The sequence below is a fragment of the Pseudonaja textilis genome, chromosome 2 (genome assembly GCF_049901715.1).
Source record: "Pseudonaja textilis isolate UNSWEBS1 chromosome 2, rPseTex1.2, whole genome shotgun sequence".
NCBI classification, from domain to species: domain Eukaryota; kingdom Metazoa; phylum Chordata; class Lepidosauria; order Squamata; family Elapidae; genus Pseudonaja; species Pseudonaja textilis.
In genome coordinates, this window is record NC_141991.1 from 163,823,216 (window position 1) to 163,848,877 (window position 25,662).

At 34.7% G+C, this 25,662-nt stretch overlaps 1 protein-coding gene across 9 annotated transcripts in view; it reads right to left on the bottom strand.

Moving 5' to 3' along the window:
* Positions 1-25,662, bottom strand: part of WRN (WRN RecQ like helicase) — a 52,402-nt gene that overhangs the window by 17,580 nt on the left and 9,160 nt on the right. For all 9 annotated transcript variants that reach the window (XM_087926299.1, XM_087926300.1, XM_026712805.2 and 6 more), the window contains 15 exons: positions 24,596-24,710; positions 22,587-22,953; positions 22,036-22,107; positions 20,706-20,826; positions 19,678-19,753; positions 18,619-18,686; positions 15,609-15,717; positions 13,291-13,359; positions 12,990-13,072; positions 11,487-11,593; positions 10,581-10,768; positions 6,781-6,955; positions 4,371-4,552; positions 1,955-2,056; positions 1,578-1,670 (listed from right to left, as the gene is read on the bottom strand). In XM_087926299.1, the coding sequence (XP_087782425.1) occupies positions 1,578-1,670; positions 1,955-2,056; positions 4,371-4,552; positions 6,781-6,955; positions 10,581-10,768; positions 11,487-11,593; positions 12,990-13,072; positions 13,291-13,359; positions 15,609-15,717; positions 18,619-18,686; positions 19,678-19,753; positions 20,706-20,826; positions 22,036-22,107; positions 22,587-22,953; positions 24,596-24,710 (1,927 nt within the window). The remainder of the gene's footprint in view (positions 1-1,577; positions 1,671-1,954; positions 2,057-4,370; positions 4,553-6,780; positions 6,956-10,580; positions 10,769-11,486; positions 11,594-12,989; positions 13,073-13,290; positions 13,360-15,608; positions 15,718-18,618; positions 18,687-19,677; positions 19,754-20,705; positions 20,827-22,035; positions 22,108-22,586; positions 22,954-24,595; positions 24,711-25,662) is intronic.

Sequence of the window (25,662 nt, forward strand, 5' to 3'; positions counted from 1 at the left end):
TTAGAGTTAGCCTGTCCATCTCTGCACAGACTAATATTTTCCTTATTATTTCGCTTTCTATAGGGGTATCTTCATTCTTCCAGTTTTGGGCATATACCAATCTCGCAGCAGTTATTATATGTAACATTAAATATATTGTTCCTTTACTATATTTCTCATCAATAATTCCAAGTAGGAATATTTCTGGTCTAAACTCTACTTTTTAGCTAACCATCTCTTCCATCCATACCTTTATTTTCCACCAGTACTTTTTTGCTTTTACACATTTCCACCACATGTGATAATAGGTCCTATCTCCATGTTACATTTCCAACATTGTGGTGATACACTTTTACTTATTTTAGCCAATCTGGTTGGAGGGAGGTGCCATCTATAAAACATTTTATATTGGTCCTCTTTATATGAAGTTGCCAGCATTAGTTTTCTATTTCTTTCCCATAGCTTTTGCCAATTGTCTAATTCAATATTATAATCTCTACAATTTTCAACATTCTCTCATTTCTCTTTTATCCTTAAAAATGTTATTACTTTAGTTTCTATTTTTTTAGTTCAAATGTTAAACTTCATTCAATTTGCAGTCAAACACAAACACATACCATACACACAAACAGTTAAATGCCTCGTCACTCTTAGATCACTGTTTGTTAAAAGCAGACATTTTTATAAGCAGACTTTTTTCACATTTGTTACTAGTGTCCAAATAGCCCAATCACTTTTTCTTTATCCTCATCTCATTCCTACTCAGTCAGGTAATCTAATAAAAAAATTCCTTCTGCCCCATAATTGCATTGATGCAGAATGTTGCCCTGTGGTTTCCAAATGGATTTCTGCTTCTTTCTCAAACAATAAAGCCTAAACTAGCATTCAGGGCTATTTACCAACAACTGAAAATTAGTAATGATCTTTCAATCTGGGTAGGATATGGACTCAGGGATTTTGCACTGATTGAATGTCCACCTACGTCACTCTATACCTATGAAAGCATCTAGGCACTTTTCAGAGATTCAAACTAAACATTTTGCAATATTCTAATTGTAATGCTATCAATGCATGGATTGATGGTTGCCAGGCCTGACTGGTTTAATAGCAATCTTGACGCAGCCTCACAAACGTTTATCGTGTCTTCTGTCTGGTCCACTGCACCTCAGTTGCATTTTCTCCAAATTAGGAAATCCAAGCACTTTAGCTTGAATGAAATGGGGTAGATGGCCCAATGTCAGATCAGATAACAACAATATGGATTCAAAAACTTTCGTGTCCCTAGATAATTCTAGCTCTGACTCATGTTAACCAAGCTCACAGATTTATTTTGAGACTAAAACAGCGAAAATCTATCTTTGGCACCTTAATTCTTTAGATTATAAATGTAAAATGATAATAATGAAACTAAACTAAAATTATATTCTGCGAATTAGCTTTTGGCAGTGAATGACTGAATGGCATACCATACACTGATAAATTCTTTATGTTAAAAGTAATGATAGTTTAAGAATACTTCATTAGCAGAGAGCCATTATCTATTTATCTGCTGAGGGAAGGTGGTTCCAAACCTTAAATCTTTGGGGTGCAACATTTACCTTGCTCTGCAATTATCACAACATTTTTCTGTTCCCATGATGCCTGTCGATGCCTTTCGGAGTTGTTTGTCTTCAAAATGAGACAAGATTATTCTGCCCAAGAGAATGTTAGGAATTAAATAAAAGAACAAGAATGTACATGTTAAATTCATTGAAGGAAACAATGAGCTGAAATCATCATCATTAATTAATTCACATAGGAGCTAATTATTTGTCCTTGAATCATCCTGAGACAGACGTATTTTTTTCAAAGTATGAAACTGATAGTACAAGTGTAAAAATCCAGCAGAATCCTCTATGACTTTTCAAAATTTCACTTAGCTTTCACTGAAAGCTGCTGTCTGTCACCTGCTAAAATATACAACATAAACACTTACCTCCGCCTGCAGCTGTTTGAGCTTAGATATTTCTCAATCTTGGCCATCATCTTCAGTTTATACAGGCGAAAGGTTTCATCACGTATCTCACTGATTAGGTGTCTTAAAAAGGAAAATAGAAAAAAACTGAAATACTGATAATTCATCTTATTTTTTTTCTGCTGCCCCCTCTCCCTCCCCCCAAATGTAAATATGCAGCAGGCAATATATAGGAATGTACGTTATATAACATCAATCATTAATTTGCTACAAGTATATACATAGCAAGAATATATCTTTATGGTGGTGGCTGTAGTATATGGAAGACTGTGACTTGGAAAATGAGAGAGATAAATAATAAAGAGAATGAATTAAGAAATGAAATGAAGGAAAGAAAGAAAAGCAGATTATGTTGTACATTTGTGAAACTAAGAAAAGGGTAAGGCATAGCATTGCATGATGATTTTCAGATTTTGAGGAGTATAGTGGCTGAATAAAGGGAGTATGTTTTTCCCTAATCCTTCAATCAGGCTTAGAATAACCCCATATAATAAATAAAGTTGTCTTAAATATTATTCTGTTAGGTGTCATAAGTGGATGAACTAAACCATGGTAAATATATATATATAGTGAGAGGGTCGTTCAGAGATGCTGATTCATGAGTATCTCCTTAAGATAATGGTAGTTTATTTTATTTTAGTTTATTGTCACTGCACCTCGTACAACAAAATCAAACATCATGACCATGAAAATAAACATAAACACACATCCTTCACACTCCACACGCTGAACCGAAACTAACACTGCACTATACAGTAGAATTCAAAAGAGCTACTGCCCTGGGATAGAAGCTGTTTTTCAGCCTATTTGTGCTTGTTTTATTTTAAATATATATTTTAAAGAGAAGTCCATTCATGGCATATTCTTCTCCATTCATTGGAAAAGAATAAATATACATTTAAAAGATTTGTTTTAATTGTTATTGTTTATAATTGTGAATTAGTAAAGGTTAAGAAGATAACAGGCTCTGAACAAAGGATAGACAATTTCATAGTGTCAAGAATAGATTTTGCGGGGGGGGTGAGGATATGGAAAAAAAGGAAAGAATGAAAAAAAGAACTGCAGGAAAACCTTGTAAGAAAAGGTACAAGGCAGATTAGAATGAACAGAAAGTGAAAAAGAAGCTGCTTGAGACACAAAAATCCATTTACATTATGAATGCTACAGGAATGAAAGGAGCTATGTTAATAAGGTATAAAACTGCTTAATTTCATACCTCATTAATACCTCATTCTACAATATTTAGTAGAAAAAGTAAATCTCTGGATGAAAAAAATACATATAAAGTTACAAAAATGCTAAAACAAAAATATGATGTAAGGTATAAAAAGAAATAAAGATGCACTTGAACAAAAAGAAGTCACAAAATTAAGATTAAAAGAGAAAAGAAAATGCAGAGTAATTTCCACCGAAATAAAAACATTTGGATGTGGATGTAAAGGAGCTTTCACAAGGTGGATGGAATTAAGAATTAAATTTATGAAATGATTTGGAATGAAAATGAAGTTGGAACACACTTGGAAACATATGTTGGTGATTTTTACGGGAAGGAGTATGATATGTCAAGTAGAATTCAAATGATTAAGATTTAGTATCAAGGGGAAAAAAATATGAAACGAAAGACACAAAATATACGAGAGAATGCTTTTAAAAAGGATAGGGCTATAGAAATAGATAGTACAACTGGAGAAATGTGAAAATAGGCTTGTTGATGAAGAAGCTATAAAACTTAATATATGAGACATGTCTGCTTGACATACAATGTTGTTGTGTTAAGATCCTGAATGGCTTGCAACATGACAGATTGTAATATTCTACAAGGTATAGAGGCCTGAACTATGATATATTAAAGATCAATATAAGAAAAAAGCATTCATGACAATCACTGTATGTATGTATCAAATTTTTAAAATACTAAATAATGCTCATTGTTGTTTTCTTCACTGTGCAGGTCTAATGCATGGGAAATGAATTATAAAATAGAACTACAGTAGCTCATAATTTGAATTTGTAGTCCCATTATAAAATTCAAACAATGAAATATTAAACAATACCAACCAACTTTTATGTACAGGTAATCCTAACTCAGGGACCAGAATTGGGACTGGCTATTCGGTTGTTAAGTGAAGTGGTCACTAAGTGAAACCATAATTGTGTGTACAGTCTTACTTCAGTTTTCAGTTTTTATCCACTTTGCAAATCTGCCAATGGGGTTGATCACAATATTATGTTTTCATCACATTCATAATTGTGAACAGTCACTAAACAAAGCAGTCACTAAACAATGGCTACCTGCAATGGTTTAAAATATTCAGCATGGTTTTATATCTCTTGTTTTAATATTTATACGTACAAAGCATATCAGAATTGCAGTTACCTATTGAAGCTCATGTCAGCTGGAGTCCACAATGCATAGCAAGAGGCTGGAAGCCCATCACGGCCAGCCCTTCCAATTTCCTGGTAGTATGATTCCATTTCTTTTGGGGCTCCATAATGTATAACTGTCCGAATGTCTGCTTTATTAATGCCCATTCCAAAGGCTATAGTAGCGACTATACACTGCAGAAAAGAACCAAAATCCACAACATCAAAGTTACATTATTTCAATATTAATGCACTTTTCAGTATTAATGTTTGATCTGCATAAAATATTTGTATGCAATGAGTTGTCAATGCTTTGCCAGACTCAGCTTAGAAACACAATATTTGAATTCCAAGTCATTTATGTTATTTACTAAATCCAATACATACGTTAAAATGCCACTGCTGAGGACAAGAATCCTAATTAAAATGTTCCCAAATGTTTCATCTTCTAGAAAAACACATACAGTGATGTGAACTGTAAAGGAGATGACCAGGCTGAGCCCAAGAGAGGGGTCAAACATGTCATCAGTCTCAAGTCTCTTCACGACCACAAGAGATCTAAGTCCAGCACACTTTGTATTCCAGTGATTCTTATCTACAGCCAATTTGCTTGGACTAGTCAAATTGTTTTAGAGAGCTTAAGCTTGCAATAAATCTTTATACCCATTTGAACTGCCTGGACCTTCTGATTTCCTGCAGTTTGACAATCCCACTGTCAAAAGAGCTCTTGGGAAGTTAAATCTTGTTTTAAATAGTCAACCAGAATCTGCTTATCTGATTTGGGGAGAGAACCTCATTTAGGCCTGCAAGAATCAAAACACATCATGCAATGTCAAGAAGTGATGGGACGGGGATCATTTAAGTAAGCTGTAAGACTTAAGTAAGACCTAACTGTAGTGATTGATTGTAGCTTAGATTTAACTGTTTCAAGCTTCCACACACAAACATTACAGCAATAGCAATAGCACTTAGACTTATATACCGCTTCATAGTGCTTTACAGCCCTCCCTAAGCGGTTTACAGAGTCAGCATATTGCTCCCAACAATTTTGCATCCTCATTTTACCCACCTCCAAAGGATGGAAGGCTGAGTCAACTTTGAGCCTGGTCGATTTGAACTGCCAAATTGCAGACAGCCAACAGTCAGCAGAAATAGTCGGCAGTACTGCACTCTAAGCACTGCACCACCAAGGCTCATATTATATATACTTTTGGGTCATTTTCGTCAAAAAATAAATGAACAAGTATAATGTTTTAGACTCATCTGTTTAATGTGTTCTCTATCTAGCAGTACCATATTTTCCCGAAAATAAGGCCAGGTCTTATATTAATTTTTGCTCCTAAAGACGCATTAGGGCTTATTTTCCTATTAGATCTTATTTTGGGGGGAATACAGTAAATACGTCCATCTGGCTGACAGTCTTAACTGTAGCTTATTTTGGGGGTACAAGCAGCTTGGAAAATATCATGCTAGGATTTATTTTCTGGTTAGGTTTTATTTTTGGGAAAACAGTAGTTTTAGGACTTGATCATGTTTAGATATTTATGCAGAAATACTGAAATTCAGAAGGCTTCACAAAAAGCACCACTATACATATATGTGTGTACACACACACACACACACACACAGGTTTGATTAAAACATGCAATATGATCATGTTATTCCAAATCCTGGGCTAAAATATGAATGAAATTCTACTAGATAGACCATCAATTGAACATATGCAAGGTACCCTTCAGAAGCTCTATATTAAATGTTAAAACTTCCTGATATTAGTTAAACTGACTAGTTTGTCTCCCTAGTCTTCCTTTTTAAAAAAATAGGAATTATACTCAGAATATTAATATATGCATAAATCTCATAACCTTTAAAAACAACTACATAAATTAAATAAGGTTACAGAAAACAAGGTTTGAACATAAATTATTGGCATTTATATAACATATCTGTGATGTAAGTAATGTACACACTTATATTGCTTCAAAAGAACAGGAACAAATATAAATATACTATTCATATTTCATCAAAAAAATTGAAATAATCAATTAAAAATGCTAGAAAAAACATATAGTCAGATCTTATGAATAAAAACACTGAAGTATTGTTGAATTCAGTAAGGCATACTATCAGGTAAACATGCATAAAATTAACATGTCAACTTCAATAAGACATTCAGAATCAATTTTATTAACTAGTGGGTCCTAATTTTGAAAAGGAAAACAATACATTTATATGATACCGACAGAACTGATTATTTGTAGGTCAGAGTTGAACTGTGGGGTCCTTGGTGGTCTCTGAGCTTGGTTCAAGCTCAGAGAGCACCAAGGTCTCTATGCTTATGTTGTTTTATATATTTAATATAGAAACCTTCTTCTGTATATTTTATTTGCCTAAACTAGATAACAAATGAAGTTGTTCCATACCTGAATTTCATCTCTCATGAATTTATGGTGGACATCTCTTCTTGCCTTGATTCCCATTCCAGCATGGTATATACCACAAACTAGATTTAATTTTCTTAGCTCTGCAGCTACTTGTTCAGTAGTTTTCCTTGATGGACAGTAAACAATGGTGGGGCCCTCAAATTCATATGTAGACCTAAGATTAGAAAAATAAGTAGAAATCATTTGTATGTGAGGTTTTTCCAGTAATTATTAGAATAGCTAATAAACTGATTAATCTATGATAAATCTCAATGTCAATTTACATTACTTTAAAATTGTCTTTCTCTCAAACACAGGTTTACATATCAGGCCTTCAATAGGTCCAGTTAGGAAACCAAATTCATGTAAGCTAACACTAATTTTATTCTAAAGTTATAGCAACAGAATCTTGCAAGTTTGAATCTGCCTCCCCCCTCCCTCCCTTTATTTATGGGTGAACTAGAAAAGGTCTTGTCTGAGACATTTGCATACATTGCATTCCTGTCCCAGACTCAGGTTTCTTTTATCTAACTGTTGCGTTGACAGCAGCTTTCTTCTGTTTCTCAAGGGCATTCCTCTCCCTCCATGTCACATGGGAAAAATAGTGACTAATAATACGACTTAAATATTTGCAAGGCATTTGTAGAAATAAATTACTCTTTTTTTTACTAAAAACGTTACATGGAAGCTTCAATTAAGAAAGACTTGATGGACCTTTGAAATCAAAATATAGTGATCCATCTATGGATGATCATGCTACATGAAAGATTACAACTTGGAATCAAAGAGAAATAAATGTAAAGAGAACAAATGAAACAAATGAAAACATAGATATGTTATGAAACTAAGAAAAGTGAACAATGTAATAAACCTGAATGAAGATAGTCTGAGTTTATGAAGCAGAACCAATAAATATATGCAGGAAAGCAACTCTAAAGCTCAGAAAGTATGAATTAGTATCATCTTATTCACTCTTTGAAAATAGCAATATTGGGGATAACTGCAAGTATCTAACTATGATAACTAACTATGATAATGAAAGAATATGGAAAGAGTTGGGAGAAACTATCCAAAATACTGAGGAATGTAATCCAAAGCAATGATTAATCTACATAATGAATGCATGGATGAAAACGGTATCAAAGTACAAAAATGTTTTAGGTCATTTGGAAACACAAGAATGAATGAGAATGCTACTTGGTGAAGATCTGCCCAAAACTGTTCCAAATATAGATTTTATGCATGGGTCAATGAATGCTTATGACAAAGGAATAAAACTGAAAACAGAACAGAAGAGCAAAATTTGTATACTGTAAGACTAAAATTGAAAGAACTGGTAAAGAATACAAAATGAAGGCTTCTGAAGATGTGACAGGCCCTTTTTTGGCAACGTCAAGATGATTGTGGTAGAAAATAGGGTTTTTCCTTATTGTTTCCTCTATTTATTCATTTATTTTTCTCACTTCTTTTTATTCTTTTTTGGCTTCAGTTGTGTCACTCATATGAAGCTGTGGAAAGTGCTGAGAAAAATAGGAATCCCAGAATATTTCATTGTCCTAACATATATTAGTTTTTATTTATTTATTTTATTTATTAAATTTATTTGCTGCCCATCTCATTTTGAAGTAACTCTGATTAAAAGCATTAAAATCATAAGAGACAAATATAGAAATCAGGAAAGCCACAGTACACACAGAACATAGTGAAATAGACTGACTCCAGATTGAGAAAGTAATACAACAAACTTGCATACTTTTCCACTTCCTTATTCAACTCATATGCAGAAAATACATTAAAGGAAGCTAGGTTGGAAGAGTAGTGTGGTTTTAAAACCTGAGGAAGGAACACCAATAAAAGACACAATTAATGACATCCCGATAACCTAAAATGTAAAGGATCTGAAAACTATGTTACTAAAATCAAAAACCAGTGAAAAAAATGAGGTTAACAATAAATATAAAAACAAACTAATTTGTCCCTATAAGGGGTAGTTTATGTAAAACCTTGTAGAGGCATGATATAATGTTACATTGATATCTCTTTCTCTCTTTTGATCTCTCTCTGTCTCCAGCATTTAAGTTGACAGATTCAAATTATTTAACATGAACCTCTTCTATTTCAATAGTATTTTCACTGCCAATTTAAACTCCATCCTGACAAGAACACAGATAATAAAGCCTTGCAGAAAAAAATTAAAACTCTCACCAGATATTATATTGACTCTAGATGTCCTCACACTGCATTAACCAGTCTTCCCCAACAAATATACAAATAATTTCTTGCTCATGTGGAGCTCAGACATAATTTAGAACAGGGGTCGCCAACCTCTTGGACCTCAGGGACCACCAAACTCATACTTTTAAAGACCACTAACACAATTTTTTTTAAAAAAGATAATATATTTAATATATTTTTTATTTTTTATATTAAATATAAATTTTGATATATATATATGTATATGTATATGTATATGTATATGTATATGTATGTATGTATATGTATGCAGGTCATGGCGTATTTGGGTCTTTTCCCATGTAAAATTGAGAGTTTCTTGGCAACGTTTCGACGAGGTCCCACTCGCCATCTTCAGGTTGGTGCTTTCGGCTTTGTGCTTGTGTGAGCAAAGCGTGATCGGAGCTACCATCTCCCTATATATACTGGTGGGGAGGTTGGCTGTGTTGTCATTTCTTCATTGGTTGATGGACAACCTCCCCACCAGTATATATAGGGAGACGGCAGCTCCGATCATGCTTTGCTCACACAAGCATGAAGCCGAAAGCACCTATGTTTCTGCTCGCTTTCTTTTCCTGTGCCTTCCTCAGGCAGTAATGGATGGGGCCGTGGGAGGGGGCAGCAGAGTGCCGAGAGGGACGAGAAAACTGACGACGACGCAGCCCCATTCTGGATGTCTAAACTGGATGGTGAGCACAGACTTGCCCACTCCACCCCCTCTGACCACCACCAACTGATACTTTTCCTGCTCTGGGCTGTCCCTACAGCCGTGGCCATCGAGGAAGAGCCCAGGCCAAGAGAGGCGAGCTGGAAGGTGTGGGCATGCCGCGCAAATGCAAGTACCGCGGCGCTCCTGCACCTTCTGGCCATCTCCATTGCCGCTTCAGCCCGCCTGTGCTGCCAGCCCCCTCTTGCTGCAACAGCACCATCATCTCATCCTGGTTGGCGAGGGGTGCAAAGCTTTTTGCAGGTTTGCGCTCGGCCAAAGGGTGGGGGCCAGCAGGTGGGCGGGCCATGTGGGCGGTGCAGCCTTGTGTTCCTGCACAGCCTGGATTAATTGCTTTGGGGCAGATATTTCTCTGTGGCCCACCAAAATTTTCTCATGGATCACCAGTGGGCCGCGGACCACCGATTGGCGACCGCTGATTTACAAAGTGAATATACAGGTTTACTACCCAATCTGGCTTCTCTAACAATGTTTGCCAAGCAGAAAAAAAAAGGATTGCAATGATCAGTAACATGATATTTACACAACAGACTTTATAGCAGGCCTGTTTGCCAATCCATCTTCTGCTGTTTCTTTTATGTCAAGGTCCGTTCCAATGTCCACAATTAAGCTTTAGTTTATTGATTTATTGCATTTCTGTCTGGCATATACACTACATTCTTTCTTCAAGTTTGACTTCATAAGAACATATTCTGAGGTAGATTATACTGAAAGCTAATAATTGACTCCTAAATCCTCAAATAAGCCAAACAGGATTCTAAAAACTATTTAAAAGATTTATTCCATGAAAATGATCTTCTAGTTAAGAATAAGTTGTCAATATATCTCAGAGCTTGCTTACTTGTCTTTCAGAATGAGGAACTGCAATAAATCCTGGATTATGTTTCCAGATTTTCGCCTAACTTCTAGGTATAGATTAGGTCGGTCAAAACTGGTACAAGTAATATGAGGAGTTCTTAAATTCAAACAGTCTATTATATCCTTCCTAATTGAAGAGCTTGCTGTTGCAGTCAATGCAACAATAGGAACCTAAAAAGAAAAAAGAAAACTGAGATAGAATAAAAAGCTGAATTTACTAATTATTTTAAATGACAATACAAAATTAAGAAATGGATAGTCATCTGAAGCCTTTGATTTGAGTACAGTATTTAGTGTGCATGCACATTTATTCCCATAGCAGACTAATTCTTGCAAATCAAACTGAATCGAAGCACACAGTGACATTAATTTTAGCCTTAATCACCAAGTGTAGTAGCCATGGTCTTTTCTTGAGTTAACATATTCAGTCACAGATTCCCATATAGTTTAAAGAAAGACAATTCACTGTTATCTAGTGCAGAAGATCATTCGTTTGTTTGTTTATTAAACTTCTGTGCCGCCCATCTCATCTAGAAGCAGCTCTAGGCAGCTTGCAAACATTTATAAAAACAAAGGCTAGCCAATATGGAAAGTGATGTGTAAGGCATGAGCAGAACATTTAGCCAAGTCAATCTAAGACATCAATCAAATATCTAGCTGAGGCTAAAATAATATGAACTACGCATCCTTTAAACCACCTGGGATTTGTTGCTGAAAACCAACAAAGAAATTCCCATTTTCATTGCATGCATAGATAGATAGATAGATAGATAGATAGATAGATAGATAGATAGATAGATAGATAGATAGATAGATAGATAGATAGAAACATGCATGCCTAAACATTTAAAGTGAAGGAAAAACCAAGATAAATGAGTTTTTTTTTTACCTTAGGAAGGTTTTTCTTTAACAACCCCAAAGACCTGAAAGAATTTCTGAAGTCATGTCCCCACTCAGAAATACAATGAGCTTCATCAACCGCTATTAATGTGATGCCTAAAGAGAAATAAAAATAGTCCTGTATAGTTTGTTTTCATTTTCAGAATTTAGAGCAGAGTTGTCTGCAGAACATTTAGGAGCTGAAGCAATTTATCTATTTTTCTATAGAGTCTTATCTCCAGTAAAGAGATAATGATCCTAAAAATCTTTGATCACAACTATTTTTTATAAATACACAACGCCCAATAAGTTCTTAATTAATTCTAAAAGGGAACTTGTTCTGCCAGTAATCTGGAAAAACTGAGTAAAGTTTGTGAAAAAGCAGAAATAAGCATTTTATAGTTTTGTTTTATACTTTTAATGTGCTTCTGCCTGAAAATGTTAAAAAAAAACCATGCCAGTGGTATTCAGCATCAAAATTCTTCCATGTAATTAGAAGATATTCTGAAGGCAGCAAAAAACGATTTGAGAGAATCATGAAATCTGGTGGCCATGGTGGTGCAGTGGTTAGAATGTAATATTGCAGGCAAGCTCTGCCAACTGCCACCAGTTTGATCCTCACCGGCTCAAGGTTAACTCAGCCTTCCATCTTTCAAGGACCCAGATTGTTAGGGGCAATATGCTGACTCTGTAAACTGCTTAGAGCGGGCTATAAAGCCCTATGAAGTGATATATAAGTCTAGGTGCTATTGCTATTGCTATTTAGGTGGCTGGCCTCTGCAAATATGTTAGGTTTGTTTTGTTTTTTGTCACATGCAGAAAGCCAATGATTATAATGGTGTGCACTAATTAAAACTGTGAAAATGTGCTAGAAATTCCTCTGAAATCTCAGAAACCACAACCTAAAAAGAAAAAAACAGGTTAAGAGAAAAGAGAACCAATTCCTTCATTTTCCATAAGCTTTATAGAATGTGCACACTGAAATAAATTGTGCAGAATTGCATAATTTATACATTCTGCAGAATTCAATGCATTAACGTGCAAAAATAGATAGTATAAAGAAGGTTATATAGATATTTTTGAAAATCCAAAAATCTAGTTTACTGACTAGCAGAATTGGGCAGCCTCACAAGTCCTTGTTGTGGTATGAATATATAAAGATATAAAGACATTCATTAAAAGAAATATATAAACCCAAAATATAATTAAATGGGCTTTCAAGTTGGTTAACCTCACAGCAATGCCAAAGATTACAACTTTTTCTAAATGTTTTCATGCTATCAAAGTTCTAGGTTAAATCAAAGGAGTGATTTTATTTAAGGTAGCATCACATCCTAAGAAAGTGATGTGATCAACCTTGACTCCTTCAGTCCCACCAGAGAGATCCATCACTTTTCTTTACTGAAAATGGTGGCAGAAGGGACTTCCAACCATGCATTTGAATTTGAGGCAGAATTCCAGTGGCTCTTAAAGAAAACTTTCAAGGTTTTGCATATCAACTATTAGCACTTACCAATTGCTTTGTCAATTTGCTGAAGCCACAAGAGGTTCCCTGAACAGAATTCTGGAGTTAAATAAACAACTCTATACTGGCCCCTGTGTAAAGCAAAGGAAAACAGAATTACTTTCTGACAAAAGTAAACTAACATTCATATTACAAACAGTTGAAGTGTTGGCTAAGACTTGGTTGTGATAGAATTCTCTGCAATAAGGCCCACTGAGTTCTGTTTGACTCATTTCAACAACATAACAATATTTATTGAGAAAAGTATTTTTTTTCAGTACTATAAATAGAGGGCTGGAATAAAGCTTACGCTTTGATTTCCTCTCTGATATTTTTTGACTGTGCTGATCCAAGCAGGCAAGCCGGAACTCCTGACATTCTACAAGAAAAAAAAAAATCAATGATTACTTTAAGAACACTGCATCAGTTTTAAATACAACTTTTCCTAAAAAAATTAAAACCTCAATTTTGTATTATATGTAAAGTACAACAAGTCTTTCCTCTGTCCATGCCTTCAAAATCATCTTGCACAGCTCTGGAAATGTTATATTTCAGAGTAGAAGAAAATAAGCTTAAAACTCTCTATGAAACTGTCAAAAATTACACCAGAAAAAGAGTTTGTAAGTGGAATGAGTGACATACACATCCAAATTGCAAAGAATATATAACACAGGCATCAAGCAAAAGCTTTTTTATATGTAATATAAAAGTGTGCTTTTAGAAAGAAAAGGCTACTTTCTAAATTAAGAAGAGATTTTATCCTTGCTTCAAATCTACCATCAAAACTGCTTTGTGGTTGTTGGTTTTTTTGACAACCTAGCCAAAAACTTGTAATTTTTTATTTCCCAGGAAAAAGGAAGGAAGGAAGAGAGGGAGGGAGGGAGGAAGGGAGGAAGGAAGGAAGGAAGGAAGGAAGGAAGGAAGGAAGGAAGGAAGGAAGGAAGGACCCATAAGAGAGAAACACGCATGTGTAGTTTACGATTTAGTGTAACCAAATACTATTTCACACAATATAGTCTTATGTTTTTAAAGAAACCAGTATGTGCAAAGAACCATGTAAACAAGTATATTCCAGTGCATTTTTAATTATTACAAGAAGCAGAAATACGCAATAATACTTTCAAGATTCTTTTACAATCTTTGATCAACACCCAATCCCTTTCTAGTTAAGCCAAAATAGCAATTTGAGCACCAAATCTAGATTGCAAGAATGATTCCTCTATTCTATTCCTGTTTCATGGAAAGCACAACAGGTAGACATCCTCACGTAAGTAGGGTCCAATGTATAAAGAAAAAACATGCTGTTTAACATTTTTTGTATGCTATGCAGACATTTTATTGAGACAAATATTTTCCATAGATCTGTATATCTTAAGGTTCTGCAGCATGGTTAGGGTTAGGGTTGACACACTGACAAGTTCACAGTACACCAAAAATGTCAAGTGTGCCTAAATGGCTTTGAGAAGTCCCCTCCTCCTGGCCTATATATATGCATATGTTACAAAATAAAACAAAAACAAAAATGCTCCATTGCAGTCCTAATTGTCTCTCTGTCCTTAAGTGAGCACCTCCTTGCAACCAAAGTCAGTGAGGAAGTTGCACATCTCAGGTGCTTTGCAGGCAGGCTATGGATTGCAAGTTGCTGTGGAGGCACAACCAGGGCATAGCAAGACTTGAGGGGGGTGCAGGTAGGCACAATCACACTGCTAGGGGCACCCAAAATTGCTCATGCCACCACATTCTGCATCAGCTGCAGTTCCCAGATACTCTTCAAGAGTAGCCCCATGTAGAGTGCATTGCAACAGTCAATACAGGAGATAAGCAGACCGGAGTGATGAAAAAAGAGCCTCTTGATCCAGGAAAGGGAATAAAACTATTTATGCCCAGGGATAATGAAACATGTGTTCCAATTTACCAAACCTATTTCTCTGCATCAAGCAATTACTTAAAATAATTCTACCCTGTCCAAAGCAACCTCAGTATATTTGATTCTCCGCAAGTTTCCCTTTGGTAGCTTGGCAAAGAATCGTATTATTTATTTGCAGACCTTGTGGGTCAAGTCTGAGTAGCATACAATTCCCATGGTTTATAATTCAGGATTAAAACAGGCAGATAAAGAATCCAATTTTAAACTTAAAATCATATATTACACAATCAACAGGAATCAACAATTAAAGTACAAAAATCGAATTCATTGGAACAGGCATTATAATAAGTAACTATTTGAAAAGAGGAAACGGGGCCATTTAGGTATCTGGAAAAGAATATTATTCTAGAAGAGCGAGGTAGTGATCATCCTAATCAAGGAAGCACAAAGAAAACCTACCCTAATATACCTTGTCAGAAGAAAGCAGTCCCACATATATCTTTGTCCATGAGGAACTTTAAATTGACAACCTAGACTTTGAAATGCACCTGTAAGTCAACTAGTAGTAGCCAGGGCTTCTCTCAAAGTAGAACTGCCCCATGAGATGCATCCACAACTATTTAAGCTGCTGCATTCTGGGTCAGACATACTTCCAAATGCTTGTATTCAGGCACTGGAATGGTGTAACTAAATAGACCAAACATAGAGCATTTCATTTATATTTGAATCCCGCTTATCTCCTTAGAAAGTATTATACTTACTTGAGTTGTAGTACTTGGTCCTCCATCAAAGAAATAAGAGGAGAAATTACTACACCGGTACCTCCAGTGCACACAGGTGGAAACTGAAAGCACAAGCTCTTTCCATATCCTTAAAAACAGAATACATTTTAAACATAAAACCAAACATATATCAGTTTTTCCTATACACAGCTTCCAAAGTTGCTATAAATATGTGCATGAGGGAGATTTCAGTTATTGGACTGAAATAGGTAGGTCTCGACTCACAAGTTTGTTTAATGACCATTTGAAATTACAACAGCACTGAAAAATGTGATTTATGACCATTTTTCTCACTTATGATCGTTGCAACATTCCCATGGTCATGTGATCAAAATTTGGGTGGCGGCAACTTGGTTATGATAGTTGCAGTGTCCCGGCATATGATCAGCTTTGCGACCTTCTGACAAGCAGTTAATGGGGAAGTGAGATTCATTTAACAACTGTGTTACTAATTTAACAACTGCAGTGATTCACTTAACTGTAGCAAGAAAACATAAAATGGAACAAAACTCACTTAACAAATTTCTCACTTAGCAACATAAATTTTGGGCTCAATTATGGTTGTAAGGTAAGCACTACCTGTACTAAAACCCTTTGCAAATGCTGAAATAATGCAAGTTGCCTTTCAGATTTAAATTTTGCAGAAAAGAAAACCAAACAAGTTCAAGGTATCCAACTTGATAAACAACCCATGAAAATTAGTAACATAATTTGGAAAGACAGCATGTGTTATCCAAGCCAATATGCAATCATGCATGTATACAATATAGATAAACAATTTTCTTTCTTTCTGAAGGGAATTTAACAGTGAGAACTAATAACAATAAGAGTGCCTTCAATAGTACAACCTGTTCTTAGTACAAAAGTTGAATAATACTAATCCAAATATTCCCAAGTAAATAAAGAATTCTTACGATATATAAAGTAAATCTGAAATTTAGAATTTAAAAGCATAGTAATCCTAAATGATTTGTAAGACACATTCCTTGCTTATGTGAAATTAAAGCAAGAGAGCAAGAGAGAACATGCATAACCTACTCCTTCAATTGCCACTTGCTGTTCTAATTACTCATCTTAATATTATTATTAATAATAATAATAAGATTCTAGCATTGCTCCCCCACAAAAAAACTGAAACGTCCTTGCCCTTGCTTTTTGTTGCTAAAACTAGGATTAGGAATGGTGCTATACAAGCGCCACAGAGTTGAGTGTTATACAGTTTATTGAGTCCAAAGTTCTCCTCAGTTCAGGAATCCAAATTTAAGTATTGTTAATAGATGGATAGCAAGCTTTACTTGAACACAAATAACAAAGGCAACACACCGCCTTTTTTAAAAAAAAGTTAAGACTTTTTTCTGTGAGATGATTTTTCAAACACTTTGTCAAGCTAAGTGCCCAAGAACAATGAAGACAATTCATATAGTTCAGTTATTTATTTGCTTACATCCAGTAGACAGAATCTTGCCCGATTAAACTTCTATATTTTCACTCTAATGGATATATTCTGGGAGATTCTAGGGAGTGGCTTTCCTTATCCAAATGGGTTGGGCTGCCTTGACTTGCTTCCCTTTCTGAAAAGTGTTCCTTCCTGGGAAATTGATGCTTCACTGTAGTCTATCACACCAGCTCCCCTTCCATAGGCACCATCTCTCACATACTTCAAAAGTGCTTTCATGTGACTATATGTGTCTTTCTCAATGATAATAGCCAGTTTCAGCCTCTCCTCCAATGACTCCTCACTATCCTAATTTGCATCTATTTCGGGGTTTTTTTTAATTGGACACATTTGGACACATGACTTCCATGATTTCAGAACTACAGTATATTTCAATTGATAACAAAACAACATAAGTAGCTTTTCCTCCTCCTTTGACTACACAATCTAGCCTGAGAGGTAGGTAGGGCTGAAATATAATGGTACATTTGTACAACATACTTTATTGTGTTTACAAAATTAATCACTTTCTGAGTTCGGACAACACATGAAGCTACAGAAATATTATCTATATTAACACTGATTAAGTCCAGCAAGTTGTCTAAACACATCATTTTATGTCTTTACGTGACCTGATTACATGTGTTGTGTGATAGGTCCAAAGTCACTCAGTGAGTTTCCATAGCAAAAGGTCAAAGTGAGATTTTAATCCCCCTGTTCCTAGGCCAATATTTTAAATGTTACATTATAATAACTCCTTGGTTAGGCAGATACAGCAGGCATAAGAAATATCCATCCTACCATATTGACCTCCTAGCCCTTAAGAGCTCACTTGAGGCAAAAGCCCAAATCTTCCAACATTACAACAGTGTCACTTGCCAACTACCTAGAACTTATCTTGTCTGCAGTCAGAAGCCTGGAACACTTAAAAGAGTAACACTTAAAACACATAACACTTCAAATACCCACAAATTCTCTAACAAAGTAAAGTGCTTAGGGCAGTTAAAAATGTTCCATCCAGAGTAAAGAAAGAACTGGGAGAAGAAAGATGTTCAAGGCAAGATCTTCTCATGCCCCAAAAGTACATTTCTTCCTATTAAAGTTTGTACAATGTTTATTTCTTATTGAAATTTCTTGTTTTCAGAAAGGCCAACTGAGTACTTTTTGTGTGCATAAAGAGAGAGCGGTGAAGATCAGCCAATAATTCTCCAATGTTAATCTACCATCAATCACAATATATAACTGTCTGTCTTTTATTTTTATTTTTTTACTATTTATTATTGATTTAATACTTTTGTTTGCTTGTCTGTGACCATAATAAAGATTGATTGATTTTTCCTGGCAATGAAAAGAACCTAATCTTAAACTTATGCTCCAATCCAATTTATTGTACCCAGCAAGCATGCACAATGAAAATATTCCTGCAGTTCCTTTTCTGTGAGGAAAAACACCTACTGATACAACTACATCTGGAAACATTATCAGCAAATCACGTCTTATGAAGTTTTTAAGAAACATTTAAATAATATTCCAAGACAAATCTATATAACTCACCAGTTGCCATAACAACTAGATTATCTCTTCTTTCTTGCAAAACTGAGGAGATCACTTTCCACTGGACCCTTAAAATTAAGGAAAAAACTATAATAAAAATGTTCCATTTCAGCTGTAACACCTGACAAAAACTAAATCTCATGCTGGGAGACTTCTTTTAAAGATGCTTCTTTAGTGATCAATTGTTGATTTCCTTTTCCACATACAGGTAATCCTCACTTACTGGCCTTTCATTCAGTGACTGTTCAAAGTTACAATGGTGTTAAAAAAAATAACACCATTGACTGTACCTCAGTCATGTGATCACCATTGCAGTCAGTATGTGTTGTTGTACACCTGGCCTGCTTTTTTTTCCCCCACTCTTTCCCCTTGCAAAAGAAAGTAAGCGGTTTTCTCTTCTACACATCAAAAACAAAGCAATCATACCAGCATCATGTTACACAAAGACCTTACAGAACTCTCTTGAAAGTCTGTGAAAGCTTTTGAAATTTCCACATAGTGGAGAGATTAGAAAAAGATTTTAAGACAATACTGTCAGCTCTTTTGTAGGCACCTATGGCTCCCAGCCCTGAGCTGCAGTGTGATCACATTGCTTTCAATGGATACAAGATAATAAGCAGACACTTGAGCATTCCAAAGGGCTTAGGAAGCAAACAAAGGTCAAAGGTGTGAAACTGAATACTGTTATCTGTTTCCAACAGGAAAGCACTGTCAGGTCATGCGATTTCCCACTTAGTGACTGCTCTGCTTAGCCGTTTATTACTGTATATATCCTGAATATGAATATGTTTTCTTTTATGCCATGCAATTTATATATCAGCTGAAGACTCAACCTATTTGAGGAAAATTCCTCACATATTTTATTTAGAAGAAATACATATTTTATTATTTTCTCTTTAAAATGAGAGGTGCAACTTAAAAAAAGCCGAGAATAAACGGAGAAAGGAGGCAGATACGATTTTCTGTTTTTTACTTTATGAAAGAGATTGTCTTAAATTCATAGTTTTCTTCTTTTTGGAACAGTCTTTTAGCCTTTTTTTTTTCAACAATACAACTTACGGTTTAAAACTTGAGTGACCAAAATACATCTTGAGACAAGCAATTTGCTCACTGCTGGGTTTAGGAAAGCTGGAATCTTTGGGGGGGAAGAAAACAAAAATACTGAGATAGAGAAAAAGAAAAAATATGATAGCCATAAAAATAAATTCATATATTTGGTTTTTAAGATTTAAATTTTAAAAATTTCACTATTAAATTTTTAAATGTTATGCATACTAAAATTCTAGCTGTGTAGCTTCCTATCACAGGGGGTATTATTTAAGAATACTAGGTACATATAATACAAGAATATACCCAGAGGCTAAAAAGTCTGCTAGCAATATAAAATCCCGTATAAATTTTAAGTCCAAAAGATTCAAATATACAGTAGTTTCCACACTGTGTTAGTTTCTAGTAATTTTAAATTCTTTCCTCAGAAAGTCAACATACAGTACATGCTTAATTTTCCCACTGACAACATGGAATTTAAAACTGGTTTAACTTGAGTGTATCAAGCCTATAATTTGCTTAAAAAAATTATGAGCATTATGAGCATCCCAATTATGAGCATCCCAACAGTGACTGGGATCATATCCTACATTAAGCCATACTAAGTCACAATACGGTTGTGGCTAAGGTTCATATGCAAACAGAATTAACAAATAAATCAGAGGCTTAGTTAGTGTATAATGTTAACCTGGAATATTTTTTGAACCACAGTTGTTGAAAACACAGCATCCTGTTTTGCTGACTATTTTAAAACATGAGTGGATTCACAATTACACAAATCCAAAAATCCAAACATTATGGTTAACTTTATTGTGAAGCAAGCCATAGCATGCTCAGCAATGGCTGCTTCTCTTAAATTCTATATAACAGATTCCTCATGTCTTACAGAACATTGCTTTTCAAATATTGCCCTAGGCCGCTAAAGTTTAAAGCCTCCTTCAATAATCAGAATTACTATACTGTACCCATATACGTGAACATAAAAAGTAAGATACCCTAGTGTGCTAATATAGAAATCTGTATCACAATTTAACATTTACCCCAAATTTCCTCCTCCTCCTCAATGCCCTCTTCTCCTTCATCCTCAGCAACAAGGTCACTTTGCTTCTCTAAATTCCCCAGGTTAGAATTCAAATTGCTCTTGTCTGTATCTTCTAAAGACTGGAACAGAGAAAATTACTTAGTATACTTTGCATCTTCTAATCTAAAAGAATCAGAGGTAGATAAAAGTTTTATTATTTTTAATACAGAGAGATCCTAACTACATTAGCTACTCAAGGTAAAGTTCCTTTATGAATATAATTTGTGAAGACCTCATAGCTCCCATAGGTTTTCCATATGACTGTTAAAAGCATGAGAAGCAAAGCTACACATTAATTCTCCTTGATTGAAAGGCATTTTATGTCAGGCATTTATTAAAAAAACAATATTAATACTTATTTTTATTAAATCTTATGAACAGTGTTAACTTATTATAACTAGTCCAGTTTTTATTTCTAAAAAATCTTATGAACAGTGTTAACTTATTATAACTAGGCCAGTTTTTATTTTTAACATGCAAATCTGCTCCCCTAGCTTTTTTTCTCTCAGGCCTTCTCTGCTATGGCCCCCGCCTTACGGAACATTCTATCTTCCGAAGCGAAGTCAGGTCCATCCCTTCAATATTCTGTAAACCCCTAAACACCTGATTAGGATGCTCTCATTGTTGTTAATATCTAATTTTCTCCTGTACTGATGGCTTATATTTTTTAATAATGACTTTTATATTTTTAATGATGATTGTTTACACATATTTACATATGGCTTGGGATCAGGTTACCTGAGAAACCGCCTCATTCCAATGAGATTGGCCCACCTCTCTCATGCTAGCAGAAAGGAGATGCTGCAGACCACATCAGACAAGGAATTCAAGAGCCTTTTCTGCTGTGGTTCCCACCCTCTGGAACACTTTTGGCCTTTTGGAAGGGCTTGAAAACTTGGTTTTGTTCATTGACCTGATGGGGGCAGGTCATACCTGGGGCTTGATGGGGGCAGGTCATACCAGAGGTAGTTAATGGACTAAGACAATACTCCACTTCCATCCTGTGAACATTTCCCTTTCCAACTTTATTTTGAATCTATGTTAATATTAATATTTATTATTTTAATTTCCTTATTTTTACTTAGTTGTAAGCTGCCTATACATGGGTGGCATGTAACTTTAATAAAAAATAAACAAAACTCATTGTTTTATTTCATTGTTGTATGCCACCCAGAGTCATTTTTGTGAGATTGCTGACTATATAAATTTGATAAATAAATAAACAGAAGGAAGGAAGGAAGGAAGGAAGGAAAGAAGGAAGGAAGGAAGGAAGGAGGGAAGGAAGTTACCTTAATCATTTCCATTTCAAGTTCATCATCACTTTCCATGGTACCATGATCATCTTCTATAGATAGTAAATCCTAAACAGAATAGTTCAAATTGTGTTTTTTTTTCTTTCGTTTTAACCCCAAAACTCTTTTCCCTAGCTTTTCAGTGGAAAAAAACTAACAAGTAATCCAAGTTTATCTTCTAACCTATATAAACCATTAACATAATAATGCATAATAAAAATGTATAAAATGTATAAAACCACACTGATAATGTATAAAACTACATTACTACTTGTGGGTCAAGAAAGTTTCTGTTTTGTAGATGAGCAATTTAAGAAATGTAGGATTACAAAGCCCATCTGACCTTAGCACAACATTCTTAGGATAAGAGAAACAACTTGTTTCTTCATTGTTGGAATAAACTGACTTTCTCTAGACTTTTATCAATGTCATTTGGCAATCCTAACATGCAATATTTTCTTAGCTCTAATATCACAGCCAATATCTGGAAAAAGACCAGGTGGTTGATCACATCTTTTCTCAAAAGTCAATTACTTATACAGATTTACCTCAGGCATACAAGCTGTTTCAAGTAGCATTTCTTCTTCAGCTTGACGTTCTATCATCTGAAGTTCATATTCAGTTATGTCTAGTGACATTAAGAATTCTTTTTCTGTAGATTTTTTAAAGATTGTGTTTGAAGCATCCACTGTATACTCTTTCTTACCAAGTTCTTCTTCATTTTTTATGTGAAGGTTTTGAACATCAGCTGTTTTATCATCAATACCATGATTTGACTTACAAATGATCTTGGAAGTCAATTCAGATACTCCATCAGCAGCCTTTTCCAACTCTATTTGACAATTAGATTTAATAAGTAATATGTCCCTTAGAGCTTTAATGTTTTTTGAAATATCAGCCAATATTTCTGTTGCACTATGGAAAAAATATGAAATGGGTTATTTTTTTAATCATACTCCATCTTTCTACTTACATACTTTATTTATACTTTATTAATTTATTTGATTCTTTTCATTACTTTTTATTGTTTTAAATGTGGTTTTATATTCTGTAAGCCGCCTCAAGTAGCCATGGGCGAATAGGTGGCAATATAAATTCAATAAATAAATATAAAAACACTCAAGATAGCTTACAACATTCAAAAGAATGTTGTAAATTGTTTAACTTTGTAACAGTTAAAAATTTAAAATTAGTGGAATTAAAGCTCAAATAATAATTAATAATTTGATGAACAAGGTATGTCTTTAATAATAACTACTTTTTGTCTATTCTAAACCACTGTCCAATTGACTTCACTGAATGATCTCTAGTCCATTCATCCTTTTGAAAGGAAGAAAAAATTTCCCCTGTCCACTTTCTCCATTCAATACATGATACTATACTGTACACTCATACCCATTAGGTTCTTTTCTAAGCAGAGGTTCAAATTCACATTTCCTGATCACATTTTTTTGCCCTCTTTCACTTTTCCAATTCGATTATGTTCTTTTTCATATGCAGAACCCAGAACTGAACTTCAGATACATATACACAATTTTGTATAAGAATATCATAACACTGGAGTTTTCATCTGAACACATTTCCTAATGATTCCTAATGCAAAATTGTTTTCTTCACAGCCATCATAATCCAAGTTGTTATTTCCATTGAACCTAAGATCCCTCTTTTGGGTAGTTTCAGATGGTTCAGATCTCATCAGTGTATATGTGAAATTGGGGCAGGAGTTGTCTTAATATGCACCATTTCATTCTTATTTAAACTGAACAATTATTTGCTTGTCCATTCACCTAGTTTAAAACAATAATTTAAATTGTTTTATCCCAGATTTGATGAAAACCTTTATGGTTCTGTAATCATCTCCACCTCAGTCACTTTGGTTCAAGAGAATGGACTTGCTCACTGAAAGTCAAGAGTTCATAGTATTACTTCATTCACCTCAAGCTTAGTCTTTAAAGCAGAAGATCACATTAAACTCCTATTCTTGTTTACTTTGTTTGCTGCTCTCTCTTGTAACCTCAAATTAGAAAGCAAGCAAATGAACCAAATCTTTACAAACTGACTACTTCCCTCAAATAAATACCAATGTTCCCATTCACCCTATGTTCATGAGTTTCAACAAATTGTAAGAGTACGAACTAGTTTAAGAGAATTGTGTGCCCGGAAGTACAATAGAATATAGCACAAAACAAGGCTTATACATTTATTATTTCTATAGTCACCCATCTCACTGGGTAACTTTGGATGGCTTACAATTCTAAAACAATACCGTAAAATGTTTTAAACCAATAAAAACAGTACAAATTGGATACTTATATATACAATGAAGTAATTATCCAATTTAACAGTAAAACCAAGAGATGGGGCCCTTAACATATTCAGAGCCCCAGGCTCAAGTAAAGTCCCTGTCCAAGCAAAGGAATCACTTTGAACATGGAAACTCTGTACACTACTCTTTCAGTTATGCCCACTGAAATAATTGTTCTTTTATTGCAAGAATTTACTGAATTAAATACTCATATTCATATGAACTGATAGATTAAAATAAACAGTATCTAACCTTTGAATATGTGTAGATTGGTGAAAAGTAGCAGGAACACAATGAGCCAAATCTAGCACCTCCTTGGACAAAGATGTCAATTCATTTTTAATTTCACTCGGCAGCAACATTCCACCTGTTTAACAAAGGCAGAATATTTTACTAACTACTAATTCATCTGGGTTTTAAAGATTGCAAAGGCACTTATAATTAAAGAATTAAATGTCCACATCTTTAAATTTTGATCTGGCTCCCTAAATTCAAGTTAATTTATGGATTGCTAAATTGAATTATACAACCCTTGGATTTTTAGGGAGGGATTTCTATCATGTTTTCTGCAGATGCTAATTACCTTTGAACTCTATTCAACAACATCTGCTCTGTTTATTCATTAGTACAGTCCTAATGAGAGCCAGTTTGATTAAGGCATCATGCATCAGGCTAGAAATCAGGAGATTGAGTTCTAGGCCCACGTCAGGCAGGAAGTCAGCTGGCTGACTTTTGGCTAGTCACTTTCTCTCATGTCTAAGAAGGAAGCAATGGCAAATCACATCTACAAAACCTTGCCAAGAAAAATGCAGGGACTTGTATAGGTAGGCTTCGAGAATTGGATACCATTGAATGGAAGACAAAAAAAATTGTCATAATAACCTCTATGATTGATTACTGCATTATTCAGAAGCTCAGTTAGCCAGTATCATATAAAATAAGATGCAAAACACCATGTTATCCACTGAACTCCAAATTTAAAAAATGTATGTGGTCCCAAAGTCATAAGAGAATCACATCTTGAGAGATTTATGCATCCTCATATGCCTGTAACATTTTTGCCATACTTTAATTTTCAAAAAGTTTATTTTCGTCATCTGAATGAATTCATGATAGGATGAAGGGTTATGGTTATGGACTGTAATCTACCCTATCTAAAGCTGAGAAAGAATGACTGACCCAATATTACCTAGCCAACTCCTAATGCTTGAGGGAAAGAATTTGAATTTCACCACTCCTAGTTCAGCACAATAACACCTACGTAGTGTGGCCTTCAATAGTGTGTGCATATAAAAATCTGATTTGTGTATGTGTACATG